Source organism: Haliotis asinina, chromosome 5 (assembly GCF_037392515.1).
Source record: "Haliotis asinina isolate JCU_RB_2024 chromosome 5, JCU_Hal_asi_v2, whole genome shotgun sequence".
NCBI classification, from domain to species: domain Eukaryota; kingdom Metazoa; phylum Mollusca; class Gastropoda; order Lepetellida; family Haliotidae; genus Haliotis; species Haliotis asinina.
In genome coordinates, this window is record NC_090284.1 from 52,605,800 (window position 1) to 52,633,013 (window position 27,214).

General features: G+C 39.3%; 1 protein-coding gene across 2 annotated transcripts in view; it reads right to left on the reverse strand.

The window, feature by feature from the left end:
- Positions 1–27,214, reverse strand: part of LOC137284796 (uncharacterized) — a 106,575-nt gene that overhangs the window by 21,821 nt on the left and 57,540 nt on the right. The window contains exons 5-12 of one of the 2 annotated variants that reach the window (XM_067816777.1): positions 26,554–26,653; positions 25,443–26,117; positions 23,815–23,907; positions 22,772–22,825; positions 20,784–20,945; positions 19,363–20,217; positions 17,930–18,046; positions 16,006–16,110 (exon numbers count right to left, since the gene is read on the reverse strand). In XM_067816777.1, the coding sequence (XP_067672878.1) occupies positions 16,006–16,110; positions 17,930–18,046; positions 19,363–20,217; positions 20,784–20,945; positions 22,772–22,825; positions 23,815–23,907; positions 25,443–26,117; positions 26,554–26,653 (2,161 nt within the window). The remainder of the gene's footprint in view (positions 1–16,005; positions 16,111–17,929; positions 18,047–19,362; positions 20,218–20,783; positions 20,946–22,771; positions 22,826–23,814; positions 23,908–25,442; positions 26,118–26,553; positions 26,654–27,214) is intronic. The other variant, XM_067816778.1, reaches the window with a different exon arrangement.

The following is a 27,214-nucleotide window of genomic DNA, read 5'->3' on the forward strand; positions in this document are numbered from 1 at the left end:
CACACGACATTCACAAATATAGTCAGTTATATTCAGAGTTGGTGAATTTGGATCAGGTGTGGAACATTCAAGTGCACATGACTCAGATCACACGACATTCACAAATATAGTCAGTTATATTCAGAGTTGGTGAATTTGGATCAGGTGTGGAACATTCAAGTGCACATGACTCAGATCACACGACATTCACAAATATAGTCAGTTATATTCAGAGTTGGTGAATTTGGATCAGGTGTGGAACATTCAAGTGCACACGACTCAGATCACACGACATTCACAAATATAGTCAGTTATATTCAGAGTTGGTGAATTTGGATCAGGTGTGGAACATTCAAGTGCACACGACTCAGATCACACGACATTCACAAATATAGTCAGTTATATTCAGAGTTGGTGAATTTGGATCAGGTGTGGAACATTCAAGTGCACACAACTCAGATCACAAGACATTCACAAATATAGTCAGTTATATTCAGAGTTGGTGAATTTGGATCAGGTGTGGAACATTCAAGTGCACATGACTCAGATCACACGACATTCACAAATATAGTCAGTTATATTCAGAGTTGGTGAATTTGGATCAGGTGTGGAACATTCAAGTGCACATGACTCAGATCACACGACATTCACAAATATAGTCAGTTATATTCAGAGTTGGTGAATTTGGATCAGGTGTGGAACATTCAAGTGCACATGACTCAGATCACACGACATTCACAAATATAGTCAGTTATATTCAGAGTTGGTGAATTTGGATCAGGTGTGGAACATTCAAGTGCACACGACTCAGATCACACGACATTCACAAATATAGTCAGTTATATTCAGAGTTGGTGAATTTGGATCAGGTGTGGAACATTCAAGTGCACACGACTCAGATCACACGACATTCACAAATATAGTCAGTTATATTCAGAGTTGGTGAATTTGGATCAGGTGTGGAACATTCAAGTGCACACGACTCAGATCACACGACATTCACAAATATAGTCAGTTATATTCAGAGTTGGTGAATTTGGATCAGGTGTGGAACATTCAAGTGCACATGACTCAGATCACAAGACATTCACAAATATAGTCAGTTATATTCAGAGTTGGTGAATTTGGATCAGGTGTGGAACATTCAAGTGCACACGACTCAGATCACACGACATTCACAAATATAGTCAGTTATATTCAGAGTTGGTGAATTTGGATTGATTCTTCTTCGAACAGGATTTCAGGAAAATGTTGAAGTGGTGTAGATTATAGCAGTTTACCGCCATAGTGATACAGCACACAGAGGGACAGACTAACACTTAGTCTCTGAATATACATAATTCCCTGGTGACACAACACACAGAGGGTAAGACTAACACTTAGTCTCTGAATATACATAATTCCCTGGTGACACAACACACAGACAGATAGACTAACACACAACACACAGAGGGTAAGACTAACACTTAGTCTCTGAATATACATAATTCCCTGGTGACACAACACACAGACAGATAGACTAACACACAACACACAGAGGGAAAGACTAACACTTATTTGGATAGAAACCAATGATTTAAACTGAAAAGAAGCCCCAGTGAGATTCAAATGGAGGAAATCTAGACTTGCTTCATTTAGGGCTATAGCATTGCAGAAAGTCTTGTCGGTAGGGAAAATAATGCAGTTCAGGGGCTGTGAGATGGACCAACACTGGGATAGCTGACAAACAAATTAACATGGTCAGGACAATACAGATTGACAGTAAGTCTCTGGTATGACTAAGAGGTGCAGTTCTGCAGAGTTAACTATGGCGCCACGGATGACATGTATGTCAACATTTAAACATGAGGATGACAACCTGTTACAGCTGCAATTTCCGTGTACAAATTTAGAACCATCCAACAAATATGCAATAAATGTTACAAAGTGCATACTACAAGAACACTTAGAACATAAAGGTGAAAAAATTGTGGATGCCAACATCTTTATTTTGAGACACACATTTAATAAAAGAGTAAGTTTATACTCCGAAATGTTGTGTTCCTCATCATAAAGAGGTTGACATCCAAAAATTCAATCTTTATGTGTATTAATTCTAAAAGCTGTTCAAAGGCTCTGTTAGAATACATTAGAGCATTTCCTTTGACACACACAGCAAGTCTACAATGTCTACAAGCATCTTCAGCATCATGACGATAGGTATCTTTATGTGAACGATCTTTGAAAAGGTATACCATAGAAGTTTGGGCAACACTCAACAAACCTTGGATATCAGAAATAACATTCCTTGAACATAAAAAATCCCTCTGACTATCTTTAAGGATTAGAAAGACTGAAGTACTTATTCTCTGTTGCACCAAACAAAGTGGTGGCTTTCACAGCAGTTAAAGCATTTGCTTGTTGACACTACATTTACAGCCAAATCACAGAGATCATGCACACACCATGATTAATACAAGGTACCAATAAGGAAGAGAAAATATCGGCAAATTAAAATGTGGAATTGGTAATTCATAGAGCTATTATGAAATTTTTTTTAAAAATGATGTTGGTAATTAAAAAATCAATCAACTACATCACCCAATCTTCCATCACTCCTAGAATTAAATTATCAAATGTCAGTGATCAGGAGCCATAACCTTGAATCTAATAAAACTGCTACGTAGTACTTCAGGATAGGTAGCACCATATTGGCAGCACTCATCACAAGACACTGTCCTGGGATCCATCGACACAGGAATCTGGGGATTGAGAAGTCTGTGACAACATTGTCCAACCAACGTAATCCTCTCAGCACTTTATCTTCCTAAATCCCCACGGACGTTGACAGAGCTTGACTAAAGAACCATACAAGGACAAATACCCACCCATTGGTCATCTCTGGAGGGACTGCAATAAGCCACAAACTCGATGGTATTTTCTGGTCTGCACAGGCACCAATATTTATGATAATCCTAGGATATGAGTCACGACAGCCTCAGCAGCCGTTGCTGTGACCTAGCAGGAATTCTGCACGTTGTCATGGGATTCATACACATGAAGAGATGGACGCTCTACTGGTCTCATAATCACAGTCGCATTAGCTGACGGTTTTTGTTGTGAATATCTTAGTTCAAGAAGTGACTTAATTCAAGCCATGAATTATCTTTCCTCTGCATAACACCTCTCCTGTAATCAACTCCAGTGGTTAAAATTATATTTCCATTTTGTTTCCAAGTAAGTATACCACAGATTGGAAACTTTCACTCATTCACAGACAACTCTTCAAATAGTTTAGGGTAAATACATTTCTTCAAGTACCTAATTTGATCAGTCAAAATAGAAATGCATAAAGTAAAAAGTAATTTATTTTTTTAAACATACAATATTTCTGTACTTTTGTTATATTTTCTAACTGTGGATATTTTCCCAAGTCACTCAAATCTGTATACAGAAAAACATCTGAGGATAATCACTTACATTCAGTGTAAAGAACAATCCTGACAACAATCTTAGGTCAGACTGACAGTCTATTACTTTCACCTAACCTCAACAATAAGCTGATAATTCAATCTGTACCAGTGGCGAAATACGCCACAAACCTGTATTGTTATGAACGTCTTTCTTCAAAACAGCCATTGTGTGTCCTGTCACAGTAACAGTGTTGCTGTCATATGACCATTCTAATCCCCACCTGTCCATTAAACTGAGCCCCCAAATGCCCAGCCGACGTCTATAACGCTCACCATAGCAGCACCACTGAGTCTGTGTGTAAGACACTCACTGTAGCGGTACAGTCTGTCCATTAAAGCATCCCTAACAGTCCCTAGTCTGTGTGCAGGACACTCACTATAGGAGTACCACTGAGTCTGTGTGTAAGACACTCACTGTAGCGGTACAGTCTGTCCAATAAAGCATCCCTAACAGTCCCTAGTCTGTGTGCAGGACACTCACTATAGGAGTACCACTCTACCTGTCTATTAGTCAGTAGCGATCTGTAAGTTAAAGGGTACTGAACCCTACCCTTGAACTGGCCAAACTGTAGAGTCGTTTTATGTCTGAAATAATGCTGATGTGGTGTAAAACCAAACTTTGGGACACTCACCACACTGACACCACTCTATCTGCAGAAAACCCTACCCTTGAACAGTCCAGTAGCGTACAGGGATACGAACTGTAGGGACACAATCTACCCATACATTAAACAAATTTAATCGTGTAACACTAACATCCCTTTCAGGACACATATCTTTTGGTCAAGTCAACCTTCTTTTCGATCAAGCACTAAATGGCCGGGTGGGCATGTGTGCATTATGTTGGAAAGCGAATGTTAACCCTGCACATGTGTCTCTCTTTTCGATCAAGCATTAAATGGCTGGGAGGGCATGTGTGCATTACATCAGAAAAAGCAGGTTCTTTTTGCACATGAATTTCCAAGGTTGTGTCTCGGCAAAAAGACACAAATCTACCTGTCCATAAAATCCAAAACACACTACCCAGTCAGTGGATGAGACACTCACTAAAGGGGCACCACACCCCCTCTCCACTACACCCAGCCATCACATAACCCGGGCTGTATGGTAGACATAAACAGACTATTGGAGTCACTGCTCCACACTGTCCAGGTAAGTAGGTACAAGTGGGGATGTGGACAGATCTAAAGGAATTTTTAACAGTCACCATGGAGACAGGAAAGCCTAACAATCACTCCCATATCTGTCTGTGTTATACCCTTTTGTGGTAAAATACAATAATCGGTCATTTCCAAGCTGATAGATTCACTTAACACATGACCCAGTATCAACCATGAACTATTCCATTCATGCTATCTCTGTTCAATAAACAGGTGTAATTACTTCAAAATATTATCACAGGTGTAACAATCACTTATCAACAATTCATCCTTAACACTGTTCTGACATGTTAATAAATGCTAGTTTACAATGTATTATGGTGTATATGGGCCAATATTTCCCTAGCAGTGTTCAGTGTATGGTAGCTTATTGCCAGCACGGTGAAATGCACATCCTCCTAGCCTGCAGGCAAGACCTGCATGACAAGTGACTACTCAAGTGAATGACAGGCCAATAAGCATACCTGTGTCAGTGTCAATCAGCTGGCACATAACACAATGTAGGTCAAGCAGCTATAGGTAATACAGGCTGATATTTTCATAATAAAACATCCAATTATGCCATTAATTCTGTCTACCATGATTCAGGTTTACAGGATTATTTCTTTTATCCTTAATTCAACTTCTGCACTTCAATAGTCACAGCTCGTTTGTAATAAAATGTTACTTCACTTGTCATTTCCAGTCACACTATATAAGTTGTACGCTTCTCTCGGGGGTAATACGGTCTGATGAGGGATGGCACTGCTAGAATGAGGCATACATCAGACCGTATTACCTGAGGGAGTAGCATACAATGTATTTATCTTACTGCAATGTCAAATGTACAACATATCATTTCATTTCATGTTATCTCAAAAATAGCTACCGACTATATGACAACCAAACAAAATGGCATGTCTCTCGACATGATTTTTAACATCAGTGAAACATATTCTGAAGCATATAGCTGCTGTAAAAATTGTTTACTATGTTTAAGCTGAGTGTGCAAACCACTCAATGTATAAAACAGTTTGAATTAACCAGTGCTAGTTGGTAAAACAAATCTGTACAAAGTGAACACAAAATGAACAGCTCACTGAATGTTTTTCGAACTCCTGTCACTGGCATGCGTCATATAATGACGTCATACGATTGTTAGCGCCTCAGACAGCGAGCTTTGTGGTTACCAATGCAGCGGGTAATATTTTTTCCATTGTTAAAACGTCATAGACCAATGAAACTAAATTATTTTACATGAAGGTATGATTCTTGATGAGCATATCAGCCCTTGTACAGTGGATTGAGAGAGTGAGTTTAATTCTACACCACTCTTACCATATTCCAGAAATATTACAGTAAGGTACACCAGAAATGGGCTTCACTCTCTGCACCCATGTGGGGATCTGAACCTGCATCTCTGCGTGATGAGCAAACGCTTGAACCACTAGACTATCCCAATGCCTTTGTCAGATGGAATGGGGATCAGGATCAGTGACTTGCCTGGCTGTGTGCCACTGGATCACAAGTGAATTGATGCTCATTATATTAACCATTGGATTGCCTGGTCTACACTAAAGTACTTACAGTGGATGGGTTTAGTTTAATGCCACTTTTAGCAATATTCCAGCAATAACATGAAGTAGGACACCAGAAATGGGCTTCACACATTGTACCCATGTGGGGAACTGAACCCTTGTCGCTACCTAACCACTCCAAGTACTTACATCCGGAACCATCATATGGCCGGAATATTATCAAACAGCAAACAAAACTAGTTTTTCTTGTCACATTCATGTGGAGTAAAACATGTGACTTCTACACACTCTAAACCAGACGATAACATGAAGTTATCAAACCAGCAACCATGCAAGAAATCAATAAGCAATATTTGGTTACACAAAATGTTATAAAATCAGAAGCAATCTTTGACCAGCCATGCAACTTATGATAGAAATCAGCCTCTCTTTCATCTTACAGATAAGATCACCATAGCAACACCATGGATCATATGTTGTTAGAGTGTCCAGCATACTGTGACCATAACTGACCAGTGTAAGCTCCTCACACTATTAGTACAGCAGTGATTGATGACCTTCCCTATTATCAATACAGATCAAAGCCTAGCCCGAGGCTCCACACACAGGTATAGCTGATGAGGAATATATCACCTTACCACAAACCCCATTGTTGATGCTAATGCCAAACAAGGAACTCTGGAAACTAAAATAATTCCATAATATCCTACAATCTGATAACTGAAAGTGACAGGTTTTCAAGAAGGATTTCCTCTGACATATTCCACCTTTCTTCTTGTCACGAAGAGACATAAATCAGTCAAGTATGAAGAACACTTGTCCTTCAAAAACACTCCACTATCTGTAAAAAGAGTACAAAAGTCTTCTATTTAAATACCACCTGATGCAAAATATATGACCCGCATATAAATCATATGCCATGACCCCTAGGTGTTTTCAAAATTATCTAAATACCAAGTGATATACAGTGCATCAGATAAGGGACAGAGGGAAGAGAACAGACATGAATAATTCTAAATATTTGCTTCCTACAATAGTAATATGTTTGAGTGGCATTTTAGAGGATTCTATTCGATGAACATAAAACATTTTCTGGATTTCATCTTTTTTTATTCATTGGTACAACAGACATCGAAAGGTATCAAAGAATAAGATAAGACGAAGTTCAGAAACTAACAGAGGGTTCAGATTTACTGAGCAAAGTGAACTACTGTCAAGTCTCGTTAATCCGACATTGTCGGATGCACAGGAAATTGTCCCGTTAATGAGGATGTCAGATTAAATAAATAAGACTAAATTATGTTTATTCAATTTGTTACCAACAAAAGCATTGGATAAAGCCGATTGTCGGATAAATGAAGACTGGATTAACAAGTTGATCGTATTTTCCTTTAATGTAATTTCATTATCTGGATGAAAATATGCACCAAAAAGTGTCCTCTTTCATACAAGCACAATGGTTTCCTCCTGCACTAGATATAGCATTGTCCGTTCGAATTCATTTTTCACAAGTCAACACGTCCCCAACACACACATTAAAATAACAAGTAGCAAACCTGGGCCAATGCTACAGTTCTTAAAAGTATCTATAAAGCATCACAAAGCGAAATCCTTCACTTTGTCGAGTAGACAGGTGTGCACCACTTACCAAGGTAGAGCTGTGTCCTGTGTCAGTGTCAGCTATCAATGGCCATACCATGGACAGGGCAGTGGGAAGATGGGATTATGACTGGGGCGATACATAACATGGGCTGGGACGTGTGGTTATGGCCAAGGCTATTAGCAAGGAGATGGGTATCAGATGTCATTGGGCAGCCCCTAGGTGACACAGAGGGCACTGGTCAGGGACATCTTGTCAAATATCACATTGGTAGTCATGGAGATGGGAGGGTGAGAGAGGTCAGATAAGTGGAGGAGGGGGTGAGGGGATGTGTACAGAGTATGGAGGGGGTGGTTGGTGTTAGTTGGGCATAAGGAATAGGAAGGGTTGGCTTGTTAAGTAGGGAGGGTGGGACACTGAATTAAGGAAGGCTGGGTTAGCCGAATTGGGAAGGTGGGACATGTGGATTAGTGAGGGTTGGACATGTGGAGTAGTGAGGGATGGACATGTGGAGTAGTGAGGGTTGGGTTAGTGGAGTACAGAGGGTTGGACAAGTAACCAGTGAGGGTGGGACACTGGATTAGGGAGGGTTGGACATGTGGAGTAGTGAGGGTTGGGTTATTGGAGTACAGAGGGTTGGACATGTGGAGTAGAGAGGGTTGGGTTATTAGAGTACAGAGGGTTGGACACGTGGAGTAGTGAGGGTTGGGTTAGTGGAGTACAGAGGGTTGGACATGTGGAGTAGTGCGGGTTGGATATTTCTTCTTTGACTGGCATTTTATAAGTTGGGTAGATGAAGAATGAGGACTATTTTATGGATATACAACTTCTTTATTTTGTATAGGCAACGTCTCTAACAAGCAACACTTGCTTGACAACAATGTTAGAATCTATGTTGAAATGTTGCCTATACAGAATAAAGAAGCTGTACATCCATAAAAATAGTCCTCAGTCTTCAGTGTGTGACATGTTGCATGGGATTAGACAGAGGTTGGTTTCTAGTATGGGAGGTGGGTTTAAGGAGTTGGAGTGGTGGAAGGAACATGATGATAACAACTGAAGGTGGGACTTGTAGAGACAAGATGTCGGGGTCGGCCATTTGGAGCATGGTGGGTGTCCTTGGGTAGCAATGAGGGTGGACATGTGAAACTCAATGGGTAAAAGAAATGGATTATAGACAGCAGAGCTTATTCGATGGGTAGGATGAAGAATATGGAATAAAGAGAGTGGAGAATAAAGGTGGTGGGCTGTGGTGAGCTGTGGTGGCAGATAGTGACAAGAATTTGGTCTTGTGGAGATGGAAGGATAGGACATGCAGAGGGGGAGGTGGTGCATGTAGAGTGAGTGAGTGAGTGAGTTTATTTTTATGCCACTCTCAGGTAGATTCCCGCTATATGGTGGCAATCTGTAAGTAATCGAGTCTAGACCAGCAGACAATCCAGTGATCAACAGCATGGGCATTGATCCATGCAATTGGGAACCAATGATGATCCTGTTAATCACCTGTTACTAAAAGCATAGGCTAATGAAGGCCAATACTGTAATCAGGATCTTCACGTTGGTGATGTAGAAAAGAGGGGGTTAGTGGGGAAGGGAGCATGAGGCGTGTAGATGAGGGAAAATGGGATCTCTGGAGTTCAAGTGACTGGGAGATGGGGACAGTGGGAAGCTTATGAATCAGGGAGTGCCCGGGGAGCATTGTGTTATAGGAAAGCAGTAGATGGAGAGTGAAAATGGTGAAAGGAGAGTTGAGATTTGGTAAGGGAGCATGACAGGAGTGAACAAATGGTGGTGGTAGGGTTAAAAAATGCAAGTGAACTATGATAAATATGAGAAACCACACAGAAAAATACTTATTCCCTCTTCAATAAACAGCTGATTCAAACATTTAGTACTTCTTCCCATGTTCAGTGAAGGACTATCTGAATACATGACATGTGCACAGGTTTACACTGACCATTATAACCCTGACCTCAGCCATACTGACACACAACCTTCCTGCACAGATGAGACTGGTAATCAGTGACAGTCAGTGCAGTTCCATTATTCAAGTGTTGTGATGCATTCAAGGATTCATGTTCTTTCCACAACAAACCTTCACGGCTTTGTAATCAAATTATACTAGAGAAAATACCATGACAAAGAAACAGCCCACATACTGCTTTATGAATTCTACCCTACATAAATGTTAGACAAACAACCTCATCTCTCTTGCGTTAAACACACGATCTTCTTCTAAACACTAACACAATATAAAATGCAACAGAGCAAGTTCTGAGAGTTTGGTTCCACCGTGTAATTCATTCATATAACCGCATGTAAGATTAATGGAGGAAGATATGCTAAATGAACAGATGGGGAAGGTAGACAACTTTCACTACATCTGCAAAACACTGTTAAGAGAAAAAGGTTGCCTACAACAGCATAAAATTAAACGACTAAGAACACTGTACGAAAATCATAACCAAGAGAATGAGCAATAATTCTGTTGCTGAGCTATCATTACTATTTGGTCAAGAATGACAGCATTTCCAATTCTTTGATGCATGGCAATCTTAGTTACCTACCCTTCCAGCAATATTGACAGTAATTTCTGAGTGATATCTGGGTCCAACATCAATATTTCTGAAAAAGGATCATTTTCAATTTTTATTGGAAACCTGACCCAAACATACTGAAATCCATCTGAATCTCTGAATGAGTAAGATGAGGGATGATATCATGCCTGTACCTTCTTAGAGTGGAGTCCTCTCTTCTTCTCCATGTTAAATCCACAGAGACGTCTAACAAAGAACAGTGAAGTCTACACCAGCTAAACTGCCTCTGTGGCCGCAGTACAACACCCAGCTTCACTCACATCAAACACAGGGTAAATTCAGTTACACAACTTCCATGTTTGAATCATTCATGAGACAATAGCACCTTATAAATCCAGATTCCGTGTAAAAAATTCATCAACAATGCAAGCGTTTTAGCATGTGATGCAACATTGATTTTTACGCAGCAGGAAGCTACTACATCAGTGGTTGCAAGTTCGTTCATCTATTCCGTGGCCTCCAAGCCACTTAGCCCATGATCTGTGAAAACAAATATGCAAACATGCACATCACTCCAAAACATTGCTCTCCCTCCTTCCACTCTGTCAACATAATTCAAAATAACGTAGCGTAACGCCCCAATGTTTGAAATATGAAAGTGTCAATGAATAGAGAAGCCACTTTCTTTGTTCAATCATGCATGTAATGCATGAAACATTCCACCAATCACTGAGGCTGTGGGCACAGATTTTTACCATTTCCAATGTGACTTCTTGGTACATGCGACTCCTAATGAGAATGGCAGGAACTCAACAAGACAAATACATGACTATTTCAATCCCAAAATTGGGTCAAGGTTATCAATGACTGTAATTACTGATGAACTGCCTGGGTCATCATGCTAATGCTATCTCATGCATGTCAAAAATCAAACAGCACATCAGGCTAGATTTCAGATAACACTTCTACAGTAAGAAACAACACATGACTTCATTACTGTTGAAAAAATCATAAATCATGACTAAAATATTTAAAATATTACCTCATGTTATTTATGAAGTTTTAGAAGTGGATCAGCTCACTAGAGCAGTGTACAATCCTTCCACAACTGCGTCAGATTGTGTGTCTGTATGTGGGCAATGCCAGCAGGAGTGGAGGTGCGTGCTGCTCGGGGAAACTAACCCCAGCACAGGTGTGTAAATGTCACAGCAGATCGAGGAACATAGAAATGTTGCCATCACCTGATCCTCCTGCTACAAATTAACACTGGTTAGCCAACAGAAAGCCTCCCTCCAGCCCCTCCACACCTGCCAGTTGTTGAATGTGCAGACTGACGAGATAATGACAGGATCACAGGGGATAACAGCAGGGTACAATTGGGACAAGCTCTGAATGTAAATTGGATTGGAATTTCAACTACACAAAATACTTTAATAACAAATTTTGAATGTTTGGAACATGTTTTTAGAGTAAGTTTTACAAAGATAAGTTCAAAATACATTAAATGACATTTCTGGTAAAATGGGAAAGGCTGTAATGGTGAAAATGTGTATTATGAAATTTATGTGAACTTAATGGTGTTTGGTCTGGATCTGTTCAGTATTCATATCAAAGCATTTTTAACACACAGGGAAAAGAATGCAAGTCAGAACAAAGTTTTATTACAGTCATATACTAATTTGGCAGAGCACTGCAGTAGAGAAGGTAAAAACGGACATGTCCATATGGTGTGCACTTGTACCTAACAACTCTAACTGTACCTGCTGGTACTGAACTCATCACACCTCACCTTCATATATGTGTTTGTTGTCTCAAATGTAAGCTCTGAACAAACAGGCTGGATAGTGCAGCACAAATACACATTATTCAGCTACAGGTATATTTCAACCTGCTTCAGTGCTAGATGACATGCCCTACACGGCAGAGGAAGGTCACAAATAAAAATGCGTCTCTATGGCAAAAATATTAATACTTCTAATAGCTTCCATTGAACATACTACTTTGCTAATTGTGCCAGCTTACAATCCGCATAATTCATGTAGGGATGAGAGCCTCACATACCATAAAGGGTTAATGATATACAGACTTAAGTCCCATATTTACTAACAGATCTTACTTTTACATGCAGTTTCAGATAACTGCTTGTGATACTATCTCTATTCAACACTATTATGTAAAACACGTGTACGCTTGAAAAGACGTATTTAAATAAACCAATGGTATATTTGACATGGCTGACTCAGAAAAAACATGATTGATAATGAAGCATTTGTGCCATCTCTGCATAAATATCACTAACATCAAAGCAAATATGTCATATACATCATGGCTGTCTTGACATACAAATGCTCTTAAATGCAACAAAAGAAGGAAACCCAGACAACTAGACAAAGCTGAAAAAAATCACAAAACTTGCAGCATGCCATTGTTTACATAAAATGAAACAGTCCAAAGAGGAAATGACACTTAGCCCAACCTTCAAATCTTATACTATTCCTCAAATCGAATGAAATTGCTGCAATCTTCAAATGACTCAGAATACAAATCTTCACAGGCTGAAATCAATGTCATTTTTTCCTGTAATATGAGGTTATATACTTATAGTTCAATCTGTAAATAGATTACAAATGCAGAAGCTATCAAAAGCTCATATACCAGTAGAAAAGGTAGGGGATATTGGACTTACAAGATTGATAAAATGTAAATGAGGAAACATGATGAAGGAGGAAACAGATGATGAAGGAGGAGGAAACAGATGATGAAGGAGGAAACAGATGATGAAGGAGGAAACAGATGATGAAGGAGGAAACAGATGGTGAAGGAGGAAACAGATGATGAAGGAGGAAACAGATGATGATGAGAAATATCAGGGAAAATGTGACAATTATTCCATTCTTTCGGAAATGTTTCATTTGTACGTACATATTACTTTTTCTCACATGCATCTGCACTATCTAGTGGTATGCTCAGAATATCCTCTGCTTTTTTTAATGGTATCTGCAGAATCTGGGACTGGAAGGTATCAGGTGAACAGATGTGCCCTCCACAAACAAGACAGACCTCACATCATACCATGGGATTTCAATATCTTAATAGAAAGAAGTAAGGGCAAACATGTCTACCTTTATTGTTCCAAAGGTTTGTTGGCATGCTTTGCCATTCTGAGAACATATAAAGGAACGTTTGTATCTTGCTATGTTGCCTTATCTAATTCCATCAGTAAGTATCTGACCTAACATGATTTCCAATATAATGTAGATATGTGACATACTCATGTCACTCCATAACAACTGACAATACAGATTAATGAGATTGAGTGAACCTGTTGAACATTATGGATAAATATCCTGGGGTCATCGTCCTTACGTTATTTCTGACAGTAGTTTGAAATTACTATGTACAAACCGTTATTAATAACAGTGCAAGTGAAGTCAACAGGAACACATATGCTCATGGTTCATGACTGTCAGCAGCATCAACACGTGACATATATGTTGTTCACACATAACACTCACTTACTCACACATTTCAGAAGCCCCCAAACACAAGTATCACACATCAAATATATAAACTGACTCACTCACTCACTCACTCACAGAGTCACTTACTCACTCATACTGCACAAGCACTACAGACAACACAAGCACCTTACCTAGGTCCTGCTAGAACGTGACTGTACAGTGGAGCTCATCCAGGCAGGAGGTAATATCACAGATATACAATCCACACAACACCTGGCACCATCAACACACCAGTACATTATAGATCATTATATCACATGCTGCAACATTTGCATTTTGTCCCAGTGCCCCAAGTGAACTGCTGAAGCAAATAGCGTAAACCACGACATACACATATAACATGTTTCCTGTCAAACTGAAGAACACTTACTTTGATACAGGCCTAGGCTTATAATGAAGTAAACTATCTCAGTGTACATGGATACAGGCCTGAACTAGTCAAGTCAACCATCTCAGTTTACACAGATACAGGCCTGAACTAGTCAAGTCAACCATCTCAGTGTACATGGATACAGGCCTGAACTAGTCAAGTCAACCATCTCAGTTTACACAGATACAGGCCTGAACTAGTCAAGTTAACCATCTCAGTGTACATGGATACAAGCCTCTGCTTATAAACAAGTCAACCATCTCTGTGTACATGGATACAGGCCTATGCTTATAAACAAGTCAACTATCTCAGTGTACATGGATACAAGCCTGAACTAGTCAAGTCAACCATCTCAGTTTACACTGATACAGGCCTCAATTAGTCAAGTCAACCATCTCAGTGTACACGGATACAGGCCTGAACTAGTGAAGTCAACCATCTCAGTGTACATGGATACAAGCCTGGGCTTATAATCAAGTCAACCATCTCTGTGTACATGGATACAGGCCTCTGCTTATAAACAAGTCAACCAACTTAGTGTACATGGATACAGGCCTATGCTTATAATTAAGTCAAACACCTAACTGTATGTGGTTACGTGATAAGGTGTATAATCAAGTCGTCCAGATCAGAGTTCATAGATATTGGCCTGGGCTCATAGTCAAATCAACAAGCTCATATTTCACTGTACATAGATACAGGCCCATGCTAATAAATGTTCACAAGACAAGGAATTAACACATATGGTAATATTTTTATGCCATGGGTCATTAATTCACTCATGTGGGAGAGCAACTTCAAAAAGCTGCCACATAATCTATACATAGTCATTTTATTGCTTTGTTCCTTGTCAAAAACCATGCAGATTAATTTCAAAGAGCTCTAGCTGCTGTGTAAGGAGTCACGTTACACCAAGTTACAACCGAAGAAGAAAAACTTGCAGTGAAGTCCTCCTTGGTTTCAGCATGTACTTGACAGAGTTTTTAAAAGGAAAAGGTACTTCTGACAGGCACGAGTCAACTCTGTTTGAAAGTGGGCCTCATATCTAACCTTAGCGAACATTTCTTCAACTGTATACTCCTTTGAGTAAAGTACTCACACAAATACTTGACATTATGAGATAGTAAAAGAAGAGGTATGTCACTTTGCAAAACCTGTATCACTACAAGACAGTTGCACTGGTTGAACAAGAGGTTCTGTTGGTTAAAAACAAACACAGGTTCTAGTGGAGATATTGTGTCAGTGAAATATGAGTGAGTGAGTGAGAGTGTTTTAGGCCACTTTGTAATATACCAGCAATATCACTGCAAAGGACATGGGCTTGACACATTGTATGCTTGTGTTGAGTCGAACTAAGGACTCCTGTGTGATTAGCTCTTGGTTTGCACCCAGCTACCAAATCACCTTAATCAATAATTTAACAGATATGTTTGTCCTTTCAGAAGGTCTGCTGGTTTCACATCAAATGTCAGTAATTTAATATTTGTTTCAGGGCAAATGTGTTTCAAACCTAAAATACAATGAAGTTGTGTTTCTTCTTGTTTGGCCATTTTAAAAATATTTGTATGATTAAGAACAATCATTCTTCAGCTGAGCCATATACAAGACAAAACATTTGTATGATCCAACATTTACAGAAAGCACTACAGTATCAGCAAAGGTCAGCTTTTCAGCAATCCTAGTGAACATTGTCATATGAGTCATATTGACAAGAATTCCAGTGCAGAACATGCGATTTGTCAAGACAATACCAATCATAGGAGAAAAGGCATATGTGACCTTTTCATGATGCACATGAACCAGGTTGGAGCTGGCCTGGAGCCAGACTGTAGCCAGTATAGGTGATATATACAAATACTCAGATCTTACCTGTGAGCTTGAGGTGTGAAGACGACTCTTCAGGTCACGATTTGTCTCATGCATCTTGGCAAGGTCGTGCTGAGATTTCTCCAGACGATCCTTCAGGGATTCCACCTGGGACCACACAATACCATTTAATACAGACAACACATAAGGACAAAATATCACAGACAATTGTTGAGTTCAGTTTTATGTCAGTTCAGTATTATTTAATTCATAACATGGGATACCGACAGTGCCGGATACCAACTGCGTGAGTATGGTTTTATGCTGCTTTTAGCAATATTCCAGCAATATCACATCAGAAGATACCACAAATAGGCATGAGACTTTGTACCATGTGGGGAATCAAACCTGGGACTTGGTGCGATGAACAAATACCATAACCACTTGGCCACCCCACCACTCCTTCAGACACCAAACCCAGAGTGTCAGTTGTACAGAACAACCTTAGCACTAAGACAACTGTCAGTAGATGCTGAAGGTAGAATTGCTTTGAACAATTGCACCCAGGTCTTTACGACGACAAGCAAAGGCATCAACCACTTGGTTACCATCAGCAGATAACAAAATGTAGCAGATGAACCCGAGTCTAACTCTCTTGAAAGGAACAGGATTCATCAGACTAAGAGCGATATCAGACTATAAGAGCGATATCACTCTAGCGAACATCGAATCACAATATGAGGCAGAGCATCACCTTCACTGGCATAAGGCTAAGTAAGTTCTTTTAGATAATGAGGTAAAACCAAAAGGAGGAAGTTATCATAAAACCACAATGACAAATTTCCTGCAGGTTTAAAAGCATATCCTCTTTGTTGGTGTGTTAGAGAGTATTACCATCGTCCTGCCAAGGAGAGTGTTCAGTGAATAGTGCATATAATCTAGTATAATAATTGTTCAACACAATACCCAAGTTTATGAACAAAATTCTTTCACAAAAATCTTCAGCTGTGCAAGAGAGTACATGTTGACTATTGGCGTTAGTGCAAAACAGCTATAGTGACCGGTAAACAATATGAGTTTTGAGTCTCGTTAACAGTGCTCCCTACTAATCATTTAGTCATATGTCACAACAACTAATGACACCATCGTTGTTATGACAACAAGCATGGTGATGTGAAGACGTTTTCTAGATATAATGGATTGGGTATTTTTGGTTCCGAACATACCCTGAATATTTCTGACTGGGTGTTTTTGTTCCCAACACACCCTGAATATTTCTGTTAAAATGTGTTCACCCAACCACCATTAATACATTAAAACTAGAAGACCCTTTGAGTTTGTTTAAACCCCGTCCTTTAAACAACATTGCTTGGGATGTAAGGAATTCCTTATATAGTGTAACACTCCCTCCTCTAATGAGACATCCATCAATAAACCTCACAAGCATGTTCAGATATTTTATCATTATATTTCTGCTTCTAAGGAAGGGTGTATGCGGTGACTAACTAGATCAAGTGGTCATGTGTATGTCACCATGTCCCTGCTGTGTAGATGTATGCTCTTGCTGTCAATCACTGGTCCATAGGATTCAGAATCCATTATTCACAGGATACTATCACAGGAACTACAACATCACCAATAGTGAGAAGGAAGGGTCTCATGGCCTCAGAGGTTCGTCACTGTAGGATATGCTCAGTCAATAACATATCCTGTGACGTTCCGGGTTAGAAGCTATCTCCAGTAACCCATGCTTGTCGTAAGAGGCGACTAACAGCTCTTTGACTTGAATGAACATATTGCAGATTGATGCTCGTGTTGCTGATCACTGGACTGTCTGTTCCAGACTCAATTATTTACAGACTGCTGACAAATAACTAGAGTATTGTTGAATGCAGCATAAAACTAAACTAACACAAGGGCCCTTTCTTTTAAGCCTTTATGTTACAGCAAACCATCTGTCTGATCCGAGTTTCATGAAAATATTTACCTCTGTCTCCAGAAACTCCACGAGAACACCTCCTCCATCGCTGATGGACCCTGACGAAGCTCCACCCATCATGTTGTCATCATCTTCAGATCGCATCTGTTCATCATTGAACTGATCCTAAAACAGGGTTATCTCCCTTATTCCATCATGCAACTTTGTCATTTTATTATTTCAATGATGTTGATATTATATCAAATTCCACTTTAATAAAAGAGTAAAAATTAGATTTCAAAATACAGTATCGACCTTTAAACGAATGCTAGTCTGTGATTTACAGTTTCCAAAATGCATACATATGCTTCACAAGTGGGTATCATATTACACCTGGCAAGGACAAACCAGCACCATAATACAAACCACTTGTAATGTGCACATACGTGCTCTCCAATTGCATGTCAAACAATGTATTGAAACATACACGAACCTACTCCAATCCTGATATGTTTAAACTTGAAATAGAATGAGTCTACTTTACATAGAGTCATACCAGGCAAATTATTTACCCTACAATTTAGCTGGGGCAAGATAACATTACAATAGGTTGGTGTTTTTCACATTTTAATTTAATAATGATAAAAACTTTCAAGAATCATCATCATATTTCAGCACAACATTTAATCAATGAAAGGGTAACATTTATTACACACATATTAAATAAATATCTATTACATATTACAGCATTTTGATTACTGAGTGCCATGACCGACGTGCATTTGAGACACAGCTATATTTCTGTCACTGTTACTCTCAATGTTAGTGTTAATTATCTTAAAATTTCAAAGACATTCCAGCTGACATGAAGATAATTCAAGGAAACATGGAATAGGCAGCAGGAATAGGGGCAGTAAATCATCAGTGTAAATGCAGGTGTCATGTGCTTTGGTGAGGGTTTGCATACTTTGCTTCAGGCTCAATTACAACCATTAGTACAAAACACAATTTCCAAACAACTGAAAAAATTCACATGCATCTTCAAAATAATAAGATTAAGAGTAAGTCACAGATATGAAAAACAGACCTACTAACAGAAGGATAACAGATACTAAATTTCATCAATGCTCTATCAATGTACAAAATACTGAGTTGAGCAAAACCACTGTGAAAAACTATGTCTTATTTTTCTATAACAACAAAGAAGTGAGTGAGATGGGTTTAATACCACTGGAAGGTCTCAGACATTTGCTACATTAGTGATCCACTAGCACAGATAGGTGCTGATCAACCAAGCAACATAACAAAGGTGAACAATCATTTTCTGTGCCCAAGGGACACAACTCTGCTAAGGAAATTGCAACCACTTGTGTCACGTAAGTGCAATAGAGTTGAAATAACTGCACAAAAATATTTAAAAAAAACAACAAAAATATGATTATCATGTCTCTACAATATTGTTCAAGGAGACAGTGAATGTAGTGATATATCACCCAGCCTACCTGTGACAGACTCCGGTCCCCCATATCGACCTCGTCATTATCTGAGTCTCCTGAGTACGTCTCCTTACTAGAGCTGGACAGATTGAAGTGATATGGATCATCTGAAGGGGGAGGGGAATGCATGCGGGCAGCTTTAGCAGGTCGGGTTTTTTCCTTCACCCTTGCACTCGGCGACATCCCACGTCTCATTTTCTCTCTCTGTTCTTCTTCCTTGCTGCTCTCGCTCATGATAGAACGTTTTGGAACTCGAGTTGTATCACCACCTGGCGCAGTGGGTGCGTTGTCACTGCCCTCCACATATCGTTTCAGTGGTGGGTTGTTGCCACTCTGCCACGTAAGATCCTGAGGAGGAATATGGTGTCTTGGTATTTTTGTTCCCCGGGACAGACGAGGTGATCCCTTACTCTCTACATTGGAGTGTTCATATTCCATACTTTGTGTGCTGCGATCGCTACCGATGCTTTGGTTGCTGGATGAAGTGCCGGCTGGGACTTGGTCAAGGCTGGATGAAAACTCCTTGACTGAGAAAGCTTTGCTGACATTCCCGGGATTGACATCAGAATGATGCCTCCTTGTGTTCTTGGTGTCTTTCTTGGTCTGTTCTCTCCGTCCCACCAACTGGAAGGCAGTTTCACCCATTGACCCGGTCACTGTCGTGGTCTGACTAGACGTGGCAGCAACATCAAAATCATCAACAGCCCGTGCCCCGGTCAGACTTTTGCTTGTAAGAGTTGACGATGGCATGCTGTGTGTCCGACCGGAACTGTGTAGGTCCATACACAGGCGGATGGCCTTCATCCAGTTGTTCCTGATCCCTGATGTCATGGCCGCCAAGTTGTATTCCCCATTTCGAGTCTGCAATAGAATATGGTCCACTGTGAAAATGACAACAAAACAATAAGCAACACTGTTGATAAAGCCTACAATAAGCTACAATGCTGATTCTGTCTACAGTACATTAAACTACAATGTTGATAAAGTCTACAATACAATAAACTACAATGTTGATAAAGTCCTCAATACAATAAGCTACAGTGTTGATAAAGTCTATTATGCAATATGGTACAATGTTGGTGAGATCTGCAACACAACAGGATACAATGTGGATAAGGTCTGCAATAAATGTTACCGAGGACTGCAGCCACAGTTCAATAATATCATGGTTTGTGAGTTGAATGTGACAGGGAAGCTCAAAGGGAAAACCATAAGTAAACGGACATGGTGTTGAAAACCAAGGATCATAACCATAGTGAATCCTGGATTCAAACCTAGACTCAGAGCCGGGCATGCCTAAGGGACATAACTCTGCAAATTTAGCTTCATCAACCACTGGGTCATATATACCACAAAAGCAGTTAATATTGACAGATAATTCCTTCCTGTGATGTGTCACTTTAAACAATATATCATTCTATAATTACCTTGATCTTAAAACCATAGTTCCTGGCTGTGTTGACCTCTGACACCTCGTAACAGGTTGAAAGGTCAATGCGGCCATCAAGACTATTCATGTCTTCAGCTTTAGCATCACGAAAATAGCGGAGAGAGTTGCCAGCCAGAACAAACCAGTGCTTCTTCATGTCCTGTTCAAAAACAGAAGGAACCACTACATTATTTGGATCTGTAGAAAAATGACACTGCACAAGTTCTTTTACATCCTTGGCACCCATATTTCAGCTCACAGTCTATGTTTCATAGAATAGTTAGTATCACAGACTACAGGGGTATGTGTCTTCACCTACAACATATTTTATAAATACAAGCTCACTCTCATTTATATCTCATTTATTCCTTCCCTCCAAGAACACATGCATGATACAGTATTTCTTTTAAAAACTGCACAGTTACTTTTACCCATTTTCATGAGATTTACAGTGGTCATTTAGTAAACTTTCAGTCCAAAATTGGGGGTACACACCCCTGCACCCAATCTATAATTTTATATCCCCCCTGGTAACATTCCTTGGATGATCTGAATCCTCACTCCTGTCCCACCACTAATAACAAAATGACCAATCCCTAAATAATATTCACACTAGAATTGTTGTACAATATTATATGTTTTATTTGAAACACTATATTCCCACTGAGTCACAGACTGCCCATGTGTATGCAACATTTCAGCTATACCATAAAGAAAAAACAGTACAAGAAAACAAGTCTTTAGGCTTTTTAAAAACAAATTTATATATAGCTCACTGCATCCAGTCAAAATGTTTTATACTGACAGCTCACTACATAACACAAATCTAATCTAGGAAACCACCAACTTGAAAAAGTACTTTGTTCCTAAAACTGCCTCAATCTATTAATATCATAACAGAAAGAATTGAATGTAATACATCACAGCATTAGAATCTGATCTGTAAAGGAAGGGAGGTAACTCTGATAAAGTAAACAGTTCAAGTATTGTCAAGTGGCTAATAGAGTTCCGGGAATCATGTTGATTTTACTCTGCTATACATGAGATGTACTGTTGCCAGAAGACAAATATCTTTATAAAACTGATATCTATCAAACTGTCATTCAAATCATACTATAGCAGTCTTAAAGGTGAAAACAGAAAAAAAAACTAAAAAGTTCCAAATCGAAAAGGATTGGAAACCGTCATGAATCTTGGCTACAATGGTTGATAGTGTTGCATACAAAAGCCAGAAAACCTTTACGTTTCAGAGCTTGTACACTAACGTTGGAAATACAGTACTTTCAAATGGTCTCCTAGCTCACATATATCAAGCATGAAGTCAAGGAGTTTGGTTCAATGTTGCTTTTAACATGAACTTTAGGTAAAGCAGGTGTTCCCCACTTTGGTAAAACCATCCATTCACATTTGTGTCGACAGAGCACATGAGGGTACTGATCCTTGTATGACCAAGGGATGTAACTCTGTCAAGAGAATTATGTTACCTCAAATGACGACAATCTAGGTCTACCCTAGCATAAGACAATAATCTATGAGTTTTGTTGGGCGTTTTATGCTGCATTCTGCAATATTCCAACTATTGGATGCTGGCTGGTAAATGCTCATACCCTGGATCAGACTATCTGGTGATTGATATTATGAAACAATCCACAGTGTCTGGATATGAGTGAGTGGGTGAGTTCAGTTCCAGAAATATCACAGCAGGGGACATCAGAAACAGGCTTCATACATTGTACCCCTATGGAGAATTGAAACCAGGTCTTCAGTATGACGAGCAAACATTTTAAACACTAGGCTACTCCACCATCCCATCGGGATATGATGATATGCAATAGTTCGAATCAATCAGCCTGGTCACCTCATGCGCTTAGTCACCTGCTTCAAGTAACTGAATTTGGCAGAGACATATCTTAACTCCCCCAGGTACAAACCTCCTATGACAATCCCCCAGTACAATCCACCTGTGGTCATTAACACGTTGCTCACCTTATCGAGAGGACCCTGTTTGATGAGCCAGCCCTTCTTCATGTAGACCAGGTCCTGCAGGTACAACAAACAATAGATGATATCCCCGTCAATAACCTTTAAATCAGTCACGCTTGAATACTGTGCATTTTCTCATTCAGTCAACCGTCACGCTCAAATTTAAAACAGGACCTAAAAAATTAGAATTTTGAAATGACAACCAGTCCTTTTCAGCAGTCCTTTAGAAATCAGACATGGCAACTATTTTGCTTCATTGTTCTAACAAGTCTAAAAGAAGTCAGCAGATGTTACCTTCTCATTTCTCATAATCCGTCTAAATTCCACGCGGATATGTCTTCGGTAACTCATAGCTACAAGCCTTAGTGAAGGCCCTACTGAGACAGGTATGCTGGAAGGACTAGATCTATTTTAATGTGATGGAAGCTATTTCAAGACATTTTTTCTCTATGCTGTCAACTGAGGAGCACCTGTTTGGAGTAAGACTGGGTGTTGCTTTGTACACAACTGGCTGACGGAAATGTGCTGGAATGATTTGCTCATTTCGAATGACATACATTCCAGAAGCAAAAAACAATTTAACATTGAACAATACCCAAGTTTGGCCAGGACAACTGCAAATCATTTGTGTACGAAACTCCAGAATCCATGGAGAGACAAAACAAATGGTCACATGACTGCAGAAGCAACATAAGAAATGTCTTTTTCTACCTCAGAACAAATCGATCTTTTTACTGAAAAATTCAACTTACAAGAAAATCACCTTTCACTTATATCTACATAATGAAAAGAATGTTTGAACATGATTTCCTTTTCTGAGGTAAAATTCAAAATCAGTGCAGGAAAAATACATATATAGTACAATTAGTTCAACATAAAAAGGGATTTACATGCAAAACTAAAATCATGAATCAAACAAACGTAACAAAATTTCAAGCGAACAGATACGCATTAACGTTACAAAATTGATATACGATTAGTGTCACTTATTTAGTTCTCAGCTGATTACAAGAACAATTTCTGCAAACCCTGACTAAAATACTTGCCTCATATTTAGTTCCCTTGGAGTCTGGACTGACTGGGGTAGAGGCTAGGGAATGGGCTCTGTTAACAGCACTCATCTCAGAACTGCGGGCCATCTACAATGTACCATAGGGATTCCTAAATCACCACTATTTGTTCATACCTTCATGAATATACTAGACACAAGGAATTTGTTTAAATTGCCTACAGTAGGGAATCGTACTCAGGTCTTTGGTGTGATGAGCAAATGCTTCACCATTAGGCTTCCTTGCTGTCCCTATAAAAAATATAAATAGGTGATTTCTCATTGTGTTACTGACCATATGTCTACTGTGGATTTTTTCATTTCACTGAATAGAGCTTAAATCCACAGAAAAATGGTCATGAGGCACTGTAGCTTACCCTTAGGTTGGCTCATACAACATGTCAGAGAGAAAAAAAACGTCCAGTTTCGTTTACTTTTTTTCGCAGCTTATCTCAGTGTCAGAATAGACAGCAATGATAAACTTGCAAAATACAAACTATGAACTGATTTGTGCACATTTTCAAAACTACCAAAAACATTATATATTCCTGAATACTGTTGGCTCTTAACTGTTTCAGATTACAGAAGAGGGTTCTCAACTGTTTCAAATAACTGAAGAGGGTTACGTTGACCTTAAAAAACTCCTATCACTTAACATAAATATCCAGTTTCAACATCTGGCACTAAAAAACAAACAAGCAAATCAGACATTGATTACTGGTATTCTCATTTGCATTACAACACACCAGCTGTGACTGTGTGTGTATAACTATGGTTCATCAGCCTTAACACCCTGGGTGGAATTCAGGGTACTGAAAATAACCATTTTGTAAGTATTTCAAATGATATGAGAACCCAAATAACGGTGATAATTAACAGACGTTAACCATTTTGGTTTGAAACATGTTTAATACAAACATTCATTGATGAATAAATGACTTTACATACTAAAAAATGTATAAAAATAAGGACTCCTATACTCAATATACAAGTAAAGACTTGTATAATCAAACTGAAAAGACAAAAGTAACTCTTTTGCAAAATTTTCACAAGATAACCACTTATTGTCATATCTGACAAGTGAGATAAAATCATTCACATCGTATTGGTTTGGCAAAAGAGGGCGGGTCTGTATTTGTTCAGGAGGCAGTTGAAGGGTAAGGGAACCACATGGGAACGTTGGGAGTAGTCCAGGGTTATATCCCTCATCACTGAGTTACATGTATAGTATAGGTAATACAGGAGACAGTGGTGTGATGCAGGGTACAGAGACAAAAGCATATCATAGAGGATGAACAACACTGATACACAAGACAGTGAAATTGAAATAAATTGATCATGCAATTAGAAAATTCAAGAAAAGAAATAAGTGAAAAAAAATTTAAAAGATGAAAAAACATTACATGCACCTCTTAATCAAGATATTCTTTTCCAATATTTAATGGTGCAAATGAGAATATAATTCTTTCAAATTGTTTATCTGAAAACTATAATTGTAAATTAACTACAAGATGATCTGAAATATTTATTACAATGCTATCATGCCTTGGGATTCATTACTTGAATGGCAATAAACATTATGGATCTTGTTTGTGGAACACAGCAATCGACACTGCCAGTACTTACTTTAAGTTCATCAGTTTCATTGCTCTCTGTCTCATCAGTGCTCATGGTTTCACTGGCGCCATCGTCCTGCACTTTGGACAATATTTCCCCTGACCCGTCATCCCGGGGAAGGGACAGCTGGGTGGGGAAGTCCTTCATGCTGGTCGACCTTTCCCGATGTTGCCGGGCACGCTCTGCGGCAGTGGGGTTCTTCCTCTGTGGTCGGTCATCAAAAGAACTACGTCTGTTGGAGTGGGCGGTAGCAGATGACACTGGAGTGGACGTAGCTCCTGGATAGGGTTTGGGTAGGAGGAGTGCCGGGGAGCGGTTGACACGAGGTAGGGTGAAATAAGGGTTACTTGTGTATTTCGAATCTGACAGGATCTTCGAATGACCTGAGATGTTGTACAGACTGTTATTTTTGCTGACATAGTCAAGACGATCACCTGATCGACTGAGGAATCGTGATGACACCAAATCACTATCAACCTTTTTGTCCTCTGAAGACAAGTCGTGCAAGCTGCTACTCTTACGTAAGCCATCCTGGTAGTTCTTGTCATACTTGTGCTTCAGACTACGAACCCCCTTAAAAGTGGAAAATGTTGGCATATCCGACTTTCCCTTCACCTTCTCAACCTCAAACCTCCCTTTGAGGATATCCTTGCCATCTTCGACCTTTTTGTTGGATCCCTCAGGCTGTAGGAGAAAGGGTTAGCTTTTCCATTCCAAACATATTATCTGCATGTTTGAGTAGGTCAAACAACATTAATACATGCTACTTCTAAAAGTCAGAAAGATTACCAACTCTCTGAAGTACCATCAACACAGATCTTGAGTAAACCAAAAAATACAGAAGACAGAAAGATTTCTGAACCAATATACCAAGAAAATCTTGAAACATTTTAGAAAATGTCCCTACCTTCTCTGAACCTTCAAGAATCTAGAATGGTAAATAGTAGAGTCAGAAGAGTTAGAGTTTCGCATTCATCATTAATAAATACTCTTGCACATTTTCAAATTGAGACAACATTAAGGGGAGGTAAGCAAGTGTTGGCTGGGTCAGGTAGTAGTATTAGCGGGTATACAGCTCTGGGTCAGTATATGACGTCTAAAGGGTAGATGCTCAACTCACCTGCACGTTTTCTTTATTACACAGGCCTAATGTTGACTTTCGACGTGGTTTCAAAATCGCATTCATGGATCGAGGAAACTCAATTAGGACATCATACCACCTGCAAAATAAATATGTCGGTTAGCAACAGAAGAAATGAACTTGTCTCTCTATCTTTGCATTTGCAGGACACACTCAAACAGCTTTATGGTGGTAGCCTGGAAATAATACAAGGGTGGACCAGACTATCAACTGATCGATATCATGAGCACCAATCCATGTAAGTCACACAATTTATTGAAGACATGTTAGCATATTCACTAGCTTTGTTCTTGAAATCAATTTTGCATTTGAGCAAAATAATAATAAAAAAAGTCATAGGGTGATTTTCAAACAAATTCACAACATTACATAGAATAGATTCCAATGATTCTTGTTCAAGTTAACGACAGTCTTAAAATCAAATTAGGACAATTAATTCTCAAGGATGGACAGAGGAAGCCCACCTTGTGGTAGGAGGAATATAGTTTATGAATCATACAAGACAGTGTTTGTCATGTGAATCTTCACAGGTGCAGAGCAAGCACTTATACCATAATCCTTAACCTCCCAATCAAATCCTACTCTGGTATACTACTTTACCATAATCCTTAACCTCCCAGTCAAATCCTACTCTGGTATA